This window comes from Halichoerus grypus, chromosome 4 (genome assembly GCF_964656455.1).
Source record: "Halichoerus grypus chromosome 4, mHalGry1.hap1.1, whole genome shotgun sequence".
Taxonomy (NCBI): domain Eukaryota; kingdom Metazoa; phylum Chordata; class Mammalia; order Carnivora; family Phocidae; genus Halichoerus; species Halichoerus grypus.
In genome coordinates, this window is record NC_135715.1 from 186,835,137 (window position 1) to 186,851,330 (window position 16,194).

General features: G+C 39.8%; 1 protein-coding gene and 1 pseudogene across 9 annotated transcripts in view; one reads left to right on the forward strand and one right to left on the reverse strand.

Annotated features, from left to right (window-relative positions):
- GIGYF2 (GRB10 interacting GYF protein 2) overlaps positions 1-16,194 on the forward strand; it is a 146,869-nt gene that overhangs the window by 117,388 nt on the left and 13,287 nt on the right. For all 9 annotated transcript variants that reach the window (XR_013447430.1, XR_013447431.1, XM_078071460.1 and 6 more), the window contains 2 exons: positions 297-533; positions 13,846-13,968. Coding sequence is in view for 7 of the 9 variants with exons in the window: in XM_078071460.1 (XP_077927586.1) it covers positions 297-533; positions 13,846-13,968 (360 nt within the window). In the remaining 2 variants the exon portion in view is untranslated. The remainder of the gene's footprint in view (positions 1-296; positions 534-13,845; positions 13,969-16,194) is intronic.
- Positions 6,241-6,730, reverse strand: LOC118546683 (putative ribosome biogenesis protein RLP24 pseudogene; annotated as a pseudogene).

The following is a 16,194-nucleotide window of genomic DNA, read 5'->3' on the forward strand; positions in this document are numbered from 1 at the left end:
GGGTCAGAGGGAGAAGCAGACTCCCCGCCGAGCAGGGAGCCCGATGCGGGACTCGATCCAGGGACTCCAGGATCATGACCTGAGCCGAAGGCAGTCGCTTAACCAACTGAGCCACCCAGGCGCCCTACTGTAAATATATTTTAAAAGAAAACTTACCTCTGCCTTTTGTCATCATAAACAGAGTTTCTGTTTTCTCTGGTACTTGTATAGTTTTTTGACAGAAACCTTCTAAAGTGATTCAGATTTTTTTTAAACACAATTAAATTTTATTCTCTTTTATTTTTCCTTCTGGGAAGGAAGAGGAGGCTGCAAAGTGGGCCCGGGAAGAAGAAGAAGCCCAGCGTCGATTAGAGGAGAACCGGCTGCGGATGGAAGAGGAGGCAGCCCGACTCCGGCATGAAGAAGAGGAGCGGAAGAGGAAGGAACTGGAGCTCCAGCGGCAGAAGGAGCTGCTGCGCCAGAGGCAGCAGCAGCAGGAGGCTCTCCGCAGGTTGCAGCAGCAGCAGCAGCAGCAGCAGCTGGCTCAGATGAAGGTAGAGCCTCGGCACAGCCACAGGGGCTCCTTGCCTGGTGGTTTTAGGTGGATGCTGGCAGGGCAGTAGCAGTAAAGCAGTGTGCTTTCTTTAGTACTGAACGTTAGGAGTTTCCCCCCCTCCCCCCCAAGTAAGCTCCATGCCCAGTGTGGGGCTTGAACTCACGACCCAGACAAAGAGTCGCATGCTCTACCGATTGAGCAAGCCAAGCAGCCAGCAAGACTTAGTGACTGGATCTGAGGGACAAAGACAGAGCTGGGGTGGCTGCCAGGTAGTAAGCCTTCGGTGACCATAAAGTTGTGGCATTAGTGATGGAATGGGAGTAATTAGGAAGCTTTATGGCAGGGTCCCAAGAACTTTACATGTGATCTGTGGTTAGCAGTATGGTTTAGTGTCCCCTATCTTCAGGGAGCTCATGGGAGAAAGACATATAAATAGGAAATGTGAATACAAAGTGGTGAGTGTAGTGAGAGAGGTGGCAGTTCTCAGGGTGTGAGCACATGGGAATTTGTTAGGAATGCAGATTCTCAGGTCCCACACCAGACTTCCTAAATCAGAACCTTTTGGGGGTGGGACCCAGTAATCTGTGTTTGAACAAAGCTTCCAGGGCATTCTTCTGCTTGCTCTAAAATGTGAGAACCACTGTCCACATGGGAAGTATGGGAAGACTTCCTAGAAGAAGTTAACTTCTAAACTTGAGTCATTAGGGAGGAAAATGAAAAACAAGAAAAAGCTAAATAGGCAGTTTGGAGAATGGAGGGGGTTTTTGAGAGAGGAGACATGGTGTGAGCAGAGGAATGAAGTTCAGAAACACTGTGGTATGTTTGGGGGAATTTAAAAAGTCAGTTACTACTGCTGGCGAGTGAGGTCTGAGAGAAGTGTGGGCAGGGTCTGTGTCACCATGGGTTGTATATACTCTATTAAAGAATTAGGACTTAAAGGTGTGTAAAACAGAGTGGGACACTAAAGTGTTTTCATCTAGGAAATAGCACTGTCCGATTTGCAGGAGCAAATATTTATCACTTTGAGAACTAAATGGAAGATGGACTTGTAAGGAACAGCACTGGAGGTGAGCAGAGTGCTTGTGAGGGGCTGGTGGAGTGGTCCAGGTGAAGGAGAGGAAGGTGGTGGTAGGATTGGAAAGGTGGAGTTGAAGATGGCAGTAATTATTGAGTGTTTGCTTTGTGTCAAGCACTGGACCACAGCTTTTCATATGTTACATCATTTTATCTTTACAACCATCGTTAAAAGCTTAAGTGTGGATACCTATGTTCTGCCAAAGAGGAAAAATGTTCAGGAGCTTAGTTTTAGCTTGCTTTGGGTCCAGCTGAGAGTTGAGAGCAGAGCCGTGCATTAGAACCCCTGTATCTTTGGCTCCAGGGCCCTGAAAAGGCTGTCAGAAGACTGTTCTTAGAGGCCACATCATAGAATGTGGTGACTGATAAGATTATGGGGATAAAGGGGGAAGACAAAGGCACAAGTAACTTCCAGATCTCTAACTTCTCTGGCTGTCTTTTGTGTGTCTGGTTTTGACCTGTTATCTTCCAATAAAGACTGTAGAGATTTTTTTTTTTTTTTAATGATTTTATTTATTTGAGAGAGAGAGCGAGCGAGAGACAGAACACAAGCGGAGGGGAAGGGGCAAAGGGAGACGCAGACTCCCTGCTGAGCAGGGAGCCCAATGCAGGGCTTGATCTCAGGGCCCTGGGATCATGACCTGAGCTGAAGGCAGACGCTTAACCACTGAGCCACCCAGGTGCCACAAGACTGTAGAGATACTTTATAGATAAACATTCTGAGTGAAGATAAAGAACTTGAGGTGGTTATGAGGAATTGCTAAAGGTTCTCTGGGGCGGGGGGTGGGGGGAGTATTTTTTTTTTTTTTTTAAGATTTTATTTATTTATTTGACAGAGCTGTAACGAGAGGGGGAACACAAGCAGGGGAAGTGGGAGAGGGAGAAGCAGGCTGCTGAGCAGGGAGCCTGATGTGGGGCTCGATCCCAGGACCCTGGGATCATGACCTGAGCCGAAGGCAGACGCTTAACGACTGAGCCACCCAGGTGCCCCGAAAAAAGTTTTTTAAAGAGGGCTTTATTGAGATAGAACTGACATACAATACAATTGGACCAGTTAAAGTAGACGATTCAATAATTTCAGTATATTCAGATATGTGCAGCTGTCACCATGTGGATTTTGACATTTTCAGTATCATCCTAGGCCCCCCAAAACACCCTCTGGCTGTCACACCCTACCCCCTGTTCTCCCCAGCCCAAAGTAACTCCTAATCTACTTTCTGTCTAGATTTCCCTATTCTAGACATTTCCCATAAATACAATCATATGATATGTGGTGCTTTGTGACTGGCTTCTTTGAATTAGCATAATGGTTTCAAGGTTCACTTATACTGTAATATGAATCAGTACTTTATTCCTTTTTATGGCTGAATAGTATTCCACTATATGGACATGCCAGCTTTCGTGTATCCATTCCTCAGTTGATGGACATTTGAGCTGTTTCTGTCTTTTGGCTATTATGAGTATTGCTGTTATAGATAAATATTTATGTACAAGCTTTTATGCAGATGTATAAACCTAGGAGTGGAATTGCTGGGCTGTATGAGAACTATGTGTTTAATGGTTTGAGAAACTACCAGACTGTTTTCCAAAGTGGCTGTACCGTTTTATATTACCACCAGCAGCAATATATGGGAATTCAAATTTCTCCAGATCTTCATTAATCCTTATTATCTGATGTTTTGATTGTAGCCACCCTTGTAGGTGTGAAATGATATCTTGTGGTTTTGGCTTGCATTTGATGACAAATGATGTCGAGTATCTTTTCATGTGTTTATTGGCCATGTGTAGCTTTGAAGAAATTTCTATTCAAATCCTTTGCCTGCTTTTAATCTAGGTTTGTCTTACTGAATTATAAGAGTTCTTTATATATATTCTAGATATTATAAGTCCCTTACCAGATACATGATTTAAAAATATTTTTTCCTATTATTTGGGTTGTCTTTTTACTTCCTTGATAGTGTCCTTTGATGCATAAAGTTTTTCATTTTTATGAAGTTCAGTTTTTTCTTTTGTTGTTTGTGCTTTTGATGTCATATCTAAGAAACTATTGCCAAATCTGAGGTCATCAAGATTTATTCCAATGTTTTCTTCCAATACTTTTGTAATTTTAGCTGCTATGTTTAGGTCTTTGATCCATTTTGTTAGTTTTTGTTAATTGTATGAGGTAAGGGTTTGACTTCCATTCTTTTGCTTGTGACTAACTATCCAGTTGTCCTACACCATTTGTTGAAAAGACTATTCTTTGTCCGCTGAATGGCCTTGACATTCTAGTTGAAAATCAGTTGACCATGGACATGTGGTTTCATTTCTGGACTCTGAATTCTATTCACGTGGTCTATACATCTGTCATTATGCTAGTAACACACCATCTTGATATTTTATTGCTTTGTTTAACTTTTGAAATCAGAAAGTGTGAGTCCTCCAACTTTGTTCTTTTTCCATATTGTTTGGCTATTTTGAGTCTCTTTCAGTTCCATATGGATTGTAGAATGAGCTTATCAATTTCCACGAAGAAGCCAGCTGGGATTTTGACAGAGATTGCCTTGACTCTGTAGATCAGTTTGAGGAGCTTTGCCACCTTAACAATATTAAGTCTTCTGATCCATAAACATGGGATGATTTTTATTTAGATCTTCTTGAATTTCTTTCAGTACTTTATAGTTTTTAGAGTGTAACTTTTGTATTACTTCTGTTAAACTTATTAAGTATTTTGTTCTTTTTGATGTTCTTGTAAATGGAGTTTTCAAAATTTCATTTTCAGATTGTTCATTGCAAGTATATAGATACATAATTGGTATTTTTTTTAAAGATTTTATTTATTTGTTTGACAGGGAGAGATAACAGCGAGAGAGGGAACACAAGCAGGGGGAGTGGGAGAGGGAAAAGCAGGCTTCCCGTGGAGCAGAGAGCCCGATGCGGGGCTTGATCCCAGGACCCTGAGATCATGACCTGAGCCAAAGGCAGATGCTTAATGACTGAGCCACCCAGGCGCCCCTACAATTGATATTTGTATATTGAGCTTGTATCCTGCAATCTTGCTGAGCTGCTGCTTTATTAATATTTCTTAATGGATTCATTAGGATTTTCTGTACTCAACATTTTGTCATCTGCAAATAGAGATGGTTTTACCTCAACCTTTCCAGTCTTTTATTTCATTTTCTCCCTAGTTGTCCTGGCTAGAACCTCTAATACAATGTTGAATAGAAATAGCAAATTGAATATCTTTGTCTTGTTTCTGATCTTGGGGGAGGAAGCATTCAGTCTTTCACCATTAAATTTAATGTTATTTGTGGATTTTTTTGCAGATGCCCTTCATCAGGCTGAGGAAGTTTCCTTCTATTCCGTCTTTGTTGAGCATTTTTATCCCGAAAGGGTGTTGGATTTTGTCAGATGCTTTGTGTCTGTTGAGATGATCATGTTTTTTTGTTTTGTTTTGTTTCTATCAGTATAGTGTAATATATTAATTGATTTTCAGATGTTGAACCACTGTTGGATTCCTGGGATAAATCCTACTTGGCATATAATTCTGTTTTTATATGTTGCTGGACTTGTTTTGCTGGTATTTTGGTGAGGATTTTTGTGTTCATATTCATAAGAGATTTTGGTCTGTAAGTAATTTTTTCTTTCTTGTGATGTCTTTGTCTGATTTGGTGTCACAGTGATGTTTGGCCTTGAAGAATGAGTTGGGAAATGTTTCTTCTATATTTTGGACAAGCTTGTGAAGAAGTGGTATTATTTCTTCTTTTTTTGTTTTTTTAAGATTTTATTTGAGAGAGAGAGCGAGAGTGAGTGAAAGAGCACGAGCAGGAGGAGCTGCAGAGGGAGAGGGAGAAGCAGGCTCCCTGCTGAGTAGGGAGCCTGACACGGGACTTTGGGATCATGACCTGAGGTAAAGGCAGACGCTTAACAGACTAAACCTCATAGGCGCCCCAAAGTGGTATTACTTCTTTAAATCTTTGGTAGACTTCAGTGGTTAAACCATCTAGGCTTTTCTTTGTGGATAGTTTTTTGATTACTAATTCAGTGTCTTTACTTTTTTTTTTTTAACTGCAAAGAAAATTTATTTTGCAGATCACTAGCCATTAATTTTTATCATTAGTTCTTACATAAATGCTGCCTGGTGTCGTTATCCAAATGGCAGGACCATTTTATGTCCACACTTCACTTCTGTATTCACAAAGAGAATTTGCATGACTTACATAAATGTAACTATCGGGGGTGCCTGGGTTGTTCAGTCAGTTGAGCATCAAACTCTTGATTTCAGCTAAGGTCATGATCTCAGAGTTACGGGATCTGCCCACATCAGGCTCTGCGCTCAGCACAGAGTCTGCTTGTCCTTTCCTTCCGTCTCTGCCCCTCTCCCCGTGTGCACACTCGTGCTTTCTAGCTCTCTCAAATAAATAAATAAAATCTTTAAAAAAAAAATTAATGTAACTATCAGTGAAGGCTTAACAGTGGAGATGCAATCTAACATCCATAGTACCTAATGTTTTGCAGATAGCAATGTAGGGGAGATGTATTTTTAATTACCTTTCATTTGAGTGACCTTATTTAAAATTAATAATTTAGAAGTTCTTAGTCTCCTAAGGAGATTTTCAAAAGCACTTAATAGAAATGGTTAGTGAGATTTCTTAAGAAATATCTTCCATGTCCACATGCTGTTGTGATTTCTGCACCATTTTTTCTTCCAGCTGCTTTCCTTTGCCTGCAAAAGGGGCCCGGATAAGATGATGTTTTGCTTGACTTCTTTGATGTCCTGAGCTTTCTGTAATTCTTTATTTTTCTTTAATTTGTTCATTATAAATTTAGCTTTTTGTTTCTGGTTGATCTCTTCAACTCTCCATTGCATCAGTAGTTTTATACCATAGCTCTCACTCATATTTGATAGGTTCATTTCTATGTTTTTCAAATTCGAATGAATTATCCACTGTAAGCTTTTTACCAGCTGCTATATGGAATGCTTTACTCCATCTGACCTTGTAATGATTGTGCTTCTTTTTAAAGTTTTTAATGAGACTTGGATTTACAGAATCTGAGCACCTTACAGTTGTTGCAGACAAACATCATGCCATGGCTGGGGTGAATGAGCCCTGAACAGAAATAGCACTTCTCAATACACATGTTGCAACCGTGTGGGTTCCCACTGACCAAATGCCAGTCTTGAGTGGAATTCTCAATGTCTTCTTTTTTTTTTTTTGAATTTTAATTTATTACCAGAAACAATCAATGATGAATTATATCACATTAAACATAAATGAATCCAGTGAGCCATGTCATTGGTATTTGAGGCTGTATGCAGATCCCCTTTTCATTTCAGATAGGGCCTTCTTCTAGTAGGGCCACTGGTGGAAGGCTCTAGCTTTAACATCCTTAGGCCATTTCTCAGGTTTCAGCTTCTGTATTATCTCTGATGAATGCATTTTGACTGGGGCAAGAGGCTCAGCAGCGTAATGGCTCAGTGTCTTCTTAAAGGTCTATTTAGCTTGTCTGTTTCTTCTTGAGTAAGTTTTTGGTAGTTTGTCTCTTTATAGGAATCTGTCTTCTTCATCTAGGTTATCTGATTGGCAAACAGTTGGTTATAGTATTCCTTTATATTCCTTTTTGTTTCTTTAAGATCAATAGTGATGTCCTCCTTTTCTTTCCTGATTGTAGTAATTTGAGTCTTCTCCCTTTTTTTCTTGGACAGTCACGCTAAGTAAATATTGTTGATCTTTTTAAAGAACCAGCTTTTGGTTTTATTGATATTTTTCTATTTTATCTGTTTCATTAATTTCTTCTCTAATTTTACTATTTCTTTCTGCTTGCTTTAAGTTTACTTTGCTCTCTTTTTCTAGTATCTTAAGGTAGAAGGTTAGTCTATTGATTTGAGATCTTCTTTCTCAGGATAGATGTTTGCAGTTACAAATTTCCCTCTAAGTATTGCTTTAGCTGCTACCCATAAGTTTTGATTTGTTCTTGGACTCATTGGTTATATAGAAGTGTTTTGTTTAATTTCCACTTATTTGTGAGTTTCCAAAATTTCTTTGTTACTTTCATTTCATCGTGATCAGAGAGAACATACTTTATTTTTCTTTTTCTTTTTCTTTTATTTTACTTTATTTTTTAATATTAAGTAGGCTCCACACCCAATGTAGGGCTTGAACTCATGACCCTGAGCTTGAGTTACATGCTCTACCAAATAAGCCAGCCGGGTGCCCCTATTTTTCCCTTTAAATGAATTACTGAAGTTGGTTTTATGTCCCGTTTTACCTTCCTTATGTCTGTTCTGGAGAATGTTCCATGTTTCTTTGAGAAGAATGTATATTCTACTGTTATTGACTAGAGTGTTCTGTATAGATGTCTTTTAGGTCCAGTCAGTTTATAGTGTTGTTCAAGTCACCTAGATCCTTGTTGATCTCTACCTTATTGTTTTGTCCATTATTGAAAGTGGAGTGTTAAAGTAATGAAGTCTTTAAGTATTATTGTCTAAATATTGTCAAGCTACTGAATTGTCTATATTTCCTTTAATTTCTGCCATTTCTTGCTTCATGTGTTTTGGTGCTCTGTTGTATGGCACATACGTATTTACAGTTGTTTTATCTTCCTGCTGGATTGATTATTTGTTATACTTAAATGTCTCTCTTTATCTCTAATAACATTTTTTTAAAGTAGGCTCCATACCCACTGTGAGCCCAGCATGGGGTTTGAACTCAACGACCATGAGATCAAGACCTGAGCTAAGAATAAGAGTCAGCTGCCACTTAACCGACGAGTCACCCAAACGCCCCCAACATTTTTTTGTTTTAAAGTATATTTTGTCTGATAATAATTTAGAAACTCCAGCTTTCTTGTTTTTTCTCTTTGCCTGATACATCTTTATCCATCCTTTCACTTTCAACCTGTTTATACCTTTGAATGTAAAGTGTCTCTTTGAGACAATATAGTTGCATCTAATTTTTGTATCCAGTCTGATAATCACTGCCTTTTGATTGGATTCTTTAATCCTTTTACATTTAGTGATATTATTGATATAATTGGATATATGTCTGCCATTTTACTTTGTTTTTTATGCCTGTCTTTTTTGTTCCTCTATTCTTCCTTTACTGCTGCTGCTTTTTTTTACATTAATATTTCCTGTTGCAGCATTTTAATTCTTTAATGATTTAAATCACTATATATTTATTAAATAACCTTATTTATCATCTCTTCTTTTCTTCATTTGTACCTGTGAATTAATGTTACCATATGGAGTTATTTACTTAGCCCAGTACAGCTTCTTTCCCACTCACCTCCTTTGTGCTGTTCTTGACAAACATGTTAGATTTCTGCTACAAATCCAACTGTTTTCTGGCCTATCTACTTATTTAGACACACACACAAATTTTATATTTACACACACACACACACAATACACACACCACACATTTGTTTTTGTGCATTTTCTTTGTTTTTTTTTATTGGATTCGGATTACTTTCTGGGGTCACTTGCTTTCAGCCTGAAGAACTTCCATTAGTATTTCTTGTAAGGCAGGTCTGCTAGCAACAAATTCTCTGAATTTATCTGGGAATGTCTTTATTTCAACTTTATTTTTGAAAGAGTTTTAGTGGATATAGAATTCCTTGTCGATCATTTCATTCTATGAGGACTTTGGATATCTTATCCCACTGCTTTCTGGCTTCCATTGTTTCTGATGAGAAGTCAGCTGTTAATTTTATGCTGATTCCCTTGTAAGTGACAATTTGTTTTTCTTCTTGCTGCTTTCAAGATTTTCTCTTGCATTTTTATCATGGTAATGTCTGTGGATGTCTTTATCTTATTATAGTTAAGCTTCCTGGATGTATAAATTAATGTTTTTTAAATAAATATCAGCCATGGTTTCTTCATACATTTTTTCTGTTCCTTTCTCTCCTCTCCTTCTGGTACTTGCATTGTGCACATATTGGTGCACTCAGTGGTATTTCACGTTTCTCTAAGGCTCTCTTTGTTTCTCTTCATTCTTTCTCTCTCTTTTTTGAGTTGTGTAATCTCTGTTGATCTGCAAGTTTCATTAATTTCTTTGGCTAGTTCACATATACTTTGAGCTCCTCTAGTGATTTTTCATTTTAGTTATTGGGCCTTTAAACTCCAGGATTGCATTCTGGTCTAAAAATAATCTCTGTCTCTTTATTGATATTTTGTATTTGATGGGACATTGTCATCATGACTTCCTTTACTACTTTAATTATGGTTTTATTTAGTTCTCTGAACATATTTATAAAACTGACGTTTTTGTTAAATCTGACATCTGGTCACTCTCATAGGTGGATGCCAGCTTTTTTCCTGGTATATAGGCCATTCTTTCTTGTTACTTTACATGTCTTATAATATTTTGTTGGAAGCTGGAATTTTTTGATAACATATTGTAGTGCATGCCCCATCATTATGACTCATTGGATTAATTCGATGGAGTCCCCGTCTCTCCCTACCTCCCTAACAGGGAGGCCTCTGCTGCTTCTGCTCCTTTGCAAGTTGCGTCATTGGGTTTGCCCACAGTCACTCTCAGATCACTGTTTTTGGCAGGACTGTCTTTGATATCTTTTTCTACATGTAGCTGTTAACCTCCACTAATTGCTACCTGACTTGCTCTACTGTTCTCAGAAGTGCCCTGGAGCACAGATTGCTTCACAGACTGATAGAGTCAAATTCAAGCTTCTTTGAAGAGATGCTTCCTGAGGTCTGTTTTTGAGATTGTTTCTGACCCTAGGAGAACTTCTTTCAGCTCTTTCCTTGGTTCTCTGAGACCAATTTAACCTGTATCTCCTGCAATTTAACCTGTATCTCCAGCGAATCTACCAATCTCCTAATTGCCTTTCACCCAGCCTCTGCTGTTTTTAAAAGTGCCCTTTGGCTTGGACTCCTCATTGTCCACACACTGTTAAAAATAAAGTCAGATCCTTTAGGGACCATACTCCAATCTGTTTCCCTCACTTCCACCCCAAGGCAAAAATCTCTGAGTCACAACTCTGGCGCTGGCAACAGTGGTGTGCTTTTCTGAGTGGTACTCCTGCTTAGGAATTGAGCCCTTGGGGGAGGGCAGTAGCCTCAGGTTTTCTTGGCTTACCTCTCCTTTTGAGCTAGGGCAGTGGCACTCAGGGCCCTAGTAGTTCCAGTAGTGCTGTGCTCACGGTAGTTTCCATCCCACAAGTTGGGGGCTAGGCATAAGAAGGGAGCCCCCATCTCTCAGCTATACTTGCCTGTAACTTAGTCTTTGCAACAGTTAGCTGTGGCCAGGGTGGGAAGTGCTGATGTTGTGCTCTTTGTGGGAAGTCAGCCCACTGACTGGTAGCTGATGGGGAAAGGGAGGCCTGTGTTCTTAGCTACGGTCATCTGGAGTGGAGTTTTGGTCTGGTTGAACTGGGAGTTGAGAGAGAAGATCTTTTTTTAAGATTTTATTTATTTATTTGACAGAGAGAGATCATAAGTAGGCAGACAGGCAGGTGGAGGGAGAGGGAGAAGCAGGCCTGCTGAGCAGGGAGCCTGACGCGGGGCTCCATCTCAGCACTCTGGGATTGTGACCTGAGCCAAAGGCAGACGCTTAACCGACTGAGCCACCCAGGCACCCCAAGAGAGTAGATCTTGGTACAAGTACCACAGACTCTCAGTTCTTACGGAGATTTAGGAGGTTGTCTTGAAGAAATGTTTCTTCATTTGCTGTATTCCCTTATGTTCATTTCTAGATAATGCTTTAAATAATTTTTTTTATATATTTTTAATTTATTCATTCAAGACACAGAGATAGAGAGAGAGCATGAGCAGGGGGAGGAGCAGACTCCCGCTGAGCAGGGAGCCCAATGCAGGGCTTGATCCCAGGACCCTGGGATCATGACCTGAGCCAAAGGCAGACGCTTAATCATCTGAGCCACCCAGGCGCCCCTAAATAATTTTTTGAAAAATAATTTTCACCAGTTTTGCTGGGGAGAGGGGGCGTACAATGCACCTCGTGCTACCATACTAGAAGTACAACAGTTGTTTTTCAAAATAAAAAATAGTGCTGAAAATAAGGTAGCAATATGAGGGCAGAAAAAAATAGTAAATTTTCTTAAATCACTGAAGGATATTAGGGATTCAGGGGATACAGAATGTGCCAAACTCCCTATTTGTTTCTGATTTGGGAGTGAGCTGTTCCGAAAAGTATGATTGATAAACTGCAGGTCTCTGGGCAGTACAGGATGTTGGTTGAATTGGAAAATGTTCTGAGGCAGTGTTTACGGAACAATGGGATATTATTTTCTATGTTCAAATAAGACTTAAGGAAAATGATAGCTATCTGCAGACATTTGTCTGTCACGTGAGGAAGACAGATTTGTTCTGCATTATTCCAAAGAGCAGACCTGTGAGTCATGAGGGGAGAGGACAGTGAAGTATATGTTGGCGTAGCAGTGGGAAGGATCTCAGAGGTGCCTGAAAGGGGAAGGGGCCATTTTTTGAGGGGGAAGGTGCATCTCTTCCTGCTGCTGGCTGAGGTTCTGAAGAGGACTGCAGATTGTTTCCTGGGGTAGGCTAGGGTGACAACATCTACTGGGCTTTTAGACAACATTGGGAGCTCCTGGCTGAATGTCTGCATCAGAATTATAAAATATACAAATTCTCTGGCCTCACCTTTGGATCTTCTGTCATTGAGTGTGGGACCAACACATCTGCATTTTTACAGGTCCTCCCAGATGATGCTGCCAGGTTTGAGATCTGCTGCCTTATTTGATTTTGATAGTGCCTTCCAATGTGTCATTTCCTGTGGATAATAGGAGTTCATTTATGCTCGACTTTGCCTACCTGGTGCCCAGTCTTTCTCAGCTTCCCTCCTCACCTCTCCCCCATTATAGCAGGGGTGCATTTTGAGAGACATGCACCTACTACCTATTGTATTAGCCCCCAAATGTTAAGGGTCGATGATGTTCTGTAGTGCTGAAGGTAATATCAGTACTCATTTGGTAATATTAGTGACAGTGTAAACTGTTTGTGCCCTTATCCAATCAGCTCTAGGTTTAGAGATTTCTGCTGTAGAGCCATTCTTCTTTGGGCTTCTTGGGCCTTTTGTTCGATCCATGTTCATGTATTTTTTTTATTAAACATATTTCAAGTCTTGTTAGATTTGGTTTTTGTTATTTTTGTTTAAGAGCCACAGGATATTTCAAAATTAAAGTGTATCTTTTTCTGGCCTAGAAGACCAAGAGATTCCCTTAGAATAATCAGGGATTTGAGAACATTAAAGTATTCAGGACCCAAATATTTATACTCTATTTTAGTCAATAATTTTAAAGGATAGGAAAAATAGAATTATTGATTAAAAACAGCTTAGTGCTCATGACTAGAAGCTACAGCCTGGTTAACAGTGATTCTTTTTCATAAAAGACTGATTAAGAACTATGTCTGGCATCTTCCATTAGCTCCCCACCTTGGCTTTCCCTTCAGAAATCTTGTTCTTCAACCTTTCACTAGAAAGTAGCATATAATGTCCTTTATTGCCTCCTTGGATTAAGAATTCTTCTGTTTACCTCTTTCCCCTTATTTCTCTATATTGTGTACGTGTCAATGCCGGATGTAACAAATTTGTAATCCCCAAATGGTAGATTAAATAAAAGTGTATTGTGTATATTTTAAGTTCTAAAATAATCTTAGGTTTGTGATAGTGACCAAAAAAAATTTATTTATTTATAAAAAAAGATTTATTTATTTGAGAGAGAGCAAGCACAAGCAGTGGGGAGGGGCAGAGGCAGAAGCAGACTCCGCGCTAGGCAGGGAGCCCAATGCATGATTCGATTTCAGGACCCTGGGATCATGACCTGAGCCAAAGGCAGATGCTTAACTGACTGAGCCACCTAGGTGCCCTAAAACATTCTATTTTTTAAAGATTTTATTTATTTACTAGAGCGAGAGCACGAGTGGGTGGGAGGAGCAGAGGGAGAGGGAGAAGCAGACTCCCTGTTGAGCAGGGAGCCTGATGTGGGGCTCAATCCCAGGACCCTGGGATCATGACCTGAGCCGAAGGCAGACACTTAACCGACTGAGCCACCCAGGCGCCTCTTGTGACAAAAAAAATTTAAAAAGCAAACTGGGAGAATTCTAAAATGCAGAAGGATTGTAGGAGGAAATTTGAATTGAATGTTGTAAAAGGAGTTAAAGGAGATATGAATATTCTGCCTGTACATAAATGTGCAATATTGCCTCTCTTTCCTGAGCACATTTCCTCACAAACTCTTCTGCCTTCCTTTTTTGGTAGCTTCCCTCTTCTTCCACATGGGGCCAGCAGTCCAATACAACAGCGTGTCAGTCCCAGGCAACGCTGTCACTGGCTGAAATCCAAAAACTAGAAGAGGAACGGGAACGGCAGCTTCGAGAAGAGGTAAATTTTAAAAGTAAAAGTGGTCTCGTCAAACAGTCTTCCAGAATAGTTGGTGTGCATTATGGGTGAGTGGTTAGTAAAGATCATGATTATTGTCAGAATTGCTGTGTGTCTGAATTGGATGTTCATTATTAAACTCTTGAGCCTGTAACAGGAATAACATTAAGATTAGGTAACATGAATGTTCCTTTACCTTAAACATTTCGTTGAAACTCTTGAGGAAGTAGCTCATAAATAAAAGTACATGGGTTTTTCAGAATTACGGTTTTTATGCAGATATCCTTCTTGTAAATTTGACTTTTAGAATGCAGAATACATTTTTTTCCCCTCTGAGGATGTTGGGTTTTCTGACTAGCTAGAAAAACTTAAATATGACAGAAATAAAGTCTTTCTGCTTGTAAGTCTATATCCTGTAGCTTATCATTAGGATAAGAAGGATATAGAAGAGTGAAATAAAGGGGGAAAAAGGAAGAATACAGTTCCTGACAAAAGAAAATGAATAAGTAAAATGGTTTGGTTCAGCATGCCATTAAGGTACCATATTAATTCATCTGTCCATCTATCCATCACATACTTGCTGACACCGGCTCAGTTATAGTCAGAGGATATGGCTGAGTCTAAGACAGACAAAATTCTCTGCTTTTATAAAGCTTGTCCTTGGGTTGAGGGGAGATGGATAAAAACTGGTGGTAGTGATTGTCTAGTTTCAGGTAGTGTGATCTGGGAAGGTCTCTGAAAAGGTGGCATGAGGTAGCAGAGTCTTGTAGAAAGTGTTGTTATGTGGCTATGACTCGAGACAGAGCAGTCAGTTTGTTTGAGAATGCAGGTTTTCATTTTTGGATGTGGGTGGTGTGGTTCACTGAAGGCCAGGGCTACACAAAGAGAAGGGGGAGTTGTCTGTGCATATTCACTGTGTAGTATGCTTGACCTTACCAGTGGGTGATACTGTCTCTTCACCTTAATTACCTTATTTCCCACCCTCTAAAAAAAGAGACTGCTTTCTCTGAAATCGTTTCTTTTCTAAAAGGTTACCAACAGGTAGATGCAGAGCAGGGTATAACTGCTCCCTTCAAGACTAGAAACTGTTCCAATATTTCTGGTCTCCTCTGAATGAAAAAATACTAGTGATCATCAGAGTTGGAATCCTGGGTCTTGGCTTGTTCATCTTTGTCAGAAGTGAATGATCACCTTGGGTGCCTGGGCGGCTCAGTCGGTTAAGTGTGTGCCCTCGGCTCAGGTCATGATCCCAGGGTCCTGGGATAGAGCCCTGCGCCGGGCTCCCTGCTCAGCGGGGAGTCTGCTTCTCCTTCTCCCTCTGCCTGCTGCTCTGCCTGCTTGTGCTCTCTCTCTCTAATAAATAAATAAAATCTTAAAAAAAAAAAGTGGGGCGCCTGGGTGGCTCAGTAGTTAAGCGTCTGCGTTCGGCTCAGGTCATGGTCCCAGGGTCCTGGGATCAAGCCCCGCATCAGGCTCCCTGCTCGGCAGGAAGCCTGCTTCTCCCTCTCCCAGTCCCCCTGCTTGTGTTGCCTCTCTCTCTGTGCCTCTCTCTGTCAAATAAATAAAATCTTAAAAAAAAAAAAAAAGTGAATAATCACCTCCTTTGTATTTTCATTTGATTAATTCTCTTTGAACTGTTAAGTTTTTCCTATACTCTTCAAGAGGTAGAAAATGCTACTCAGTAGATATTTCTCAGGTAGGGAAATCTAAGTTAATTGTATTTCCTTCTTTTCCTGGAGGTAGCCTTTGCGTGAGCCCCTAACCTGTTCAAATCTGGATGGTCTTAGTTTGCTGCACAGCTGTTCTGTTTTCTCAAATTCTTGCCATATGCATGTTGCCCTCTTGGACTGATTTTTATTTTTTCATACTTTCTCTCCTATTTTTAATCTCTGTCTTTTTACCTTTTTTGATGGGAGTATTTCCTTGATCTTATGTTTTAATTCTTCTATTGAACTGTAATGTCTGTGATCTTACTTAGAATTTCTCTGAGTCTTTAGTTTGTTCTCTTAGTGTTTCATTTTATAGCCTCTTACTCTTTCATTGAATTCACATCTTACCTCTCTAAAATTACTAGTATTTTTTTTAAAAGCTAGTCCCCATTTTCCCTTCTCTTGTTTCTTTTTCCATTGAATTTCATTTTTTTGATTTGGTCTTTGGCTTTCATCTTGGAAGTTCAGGTCAAATGTTTGTTGATCCAGAGCTCTTTGTTCATATATAGGATTAGAGGTT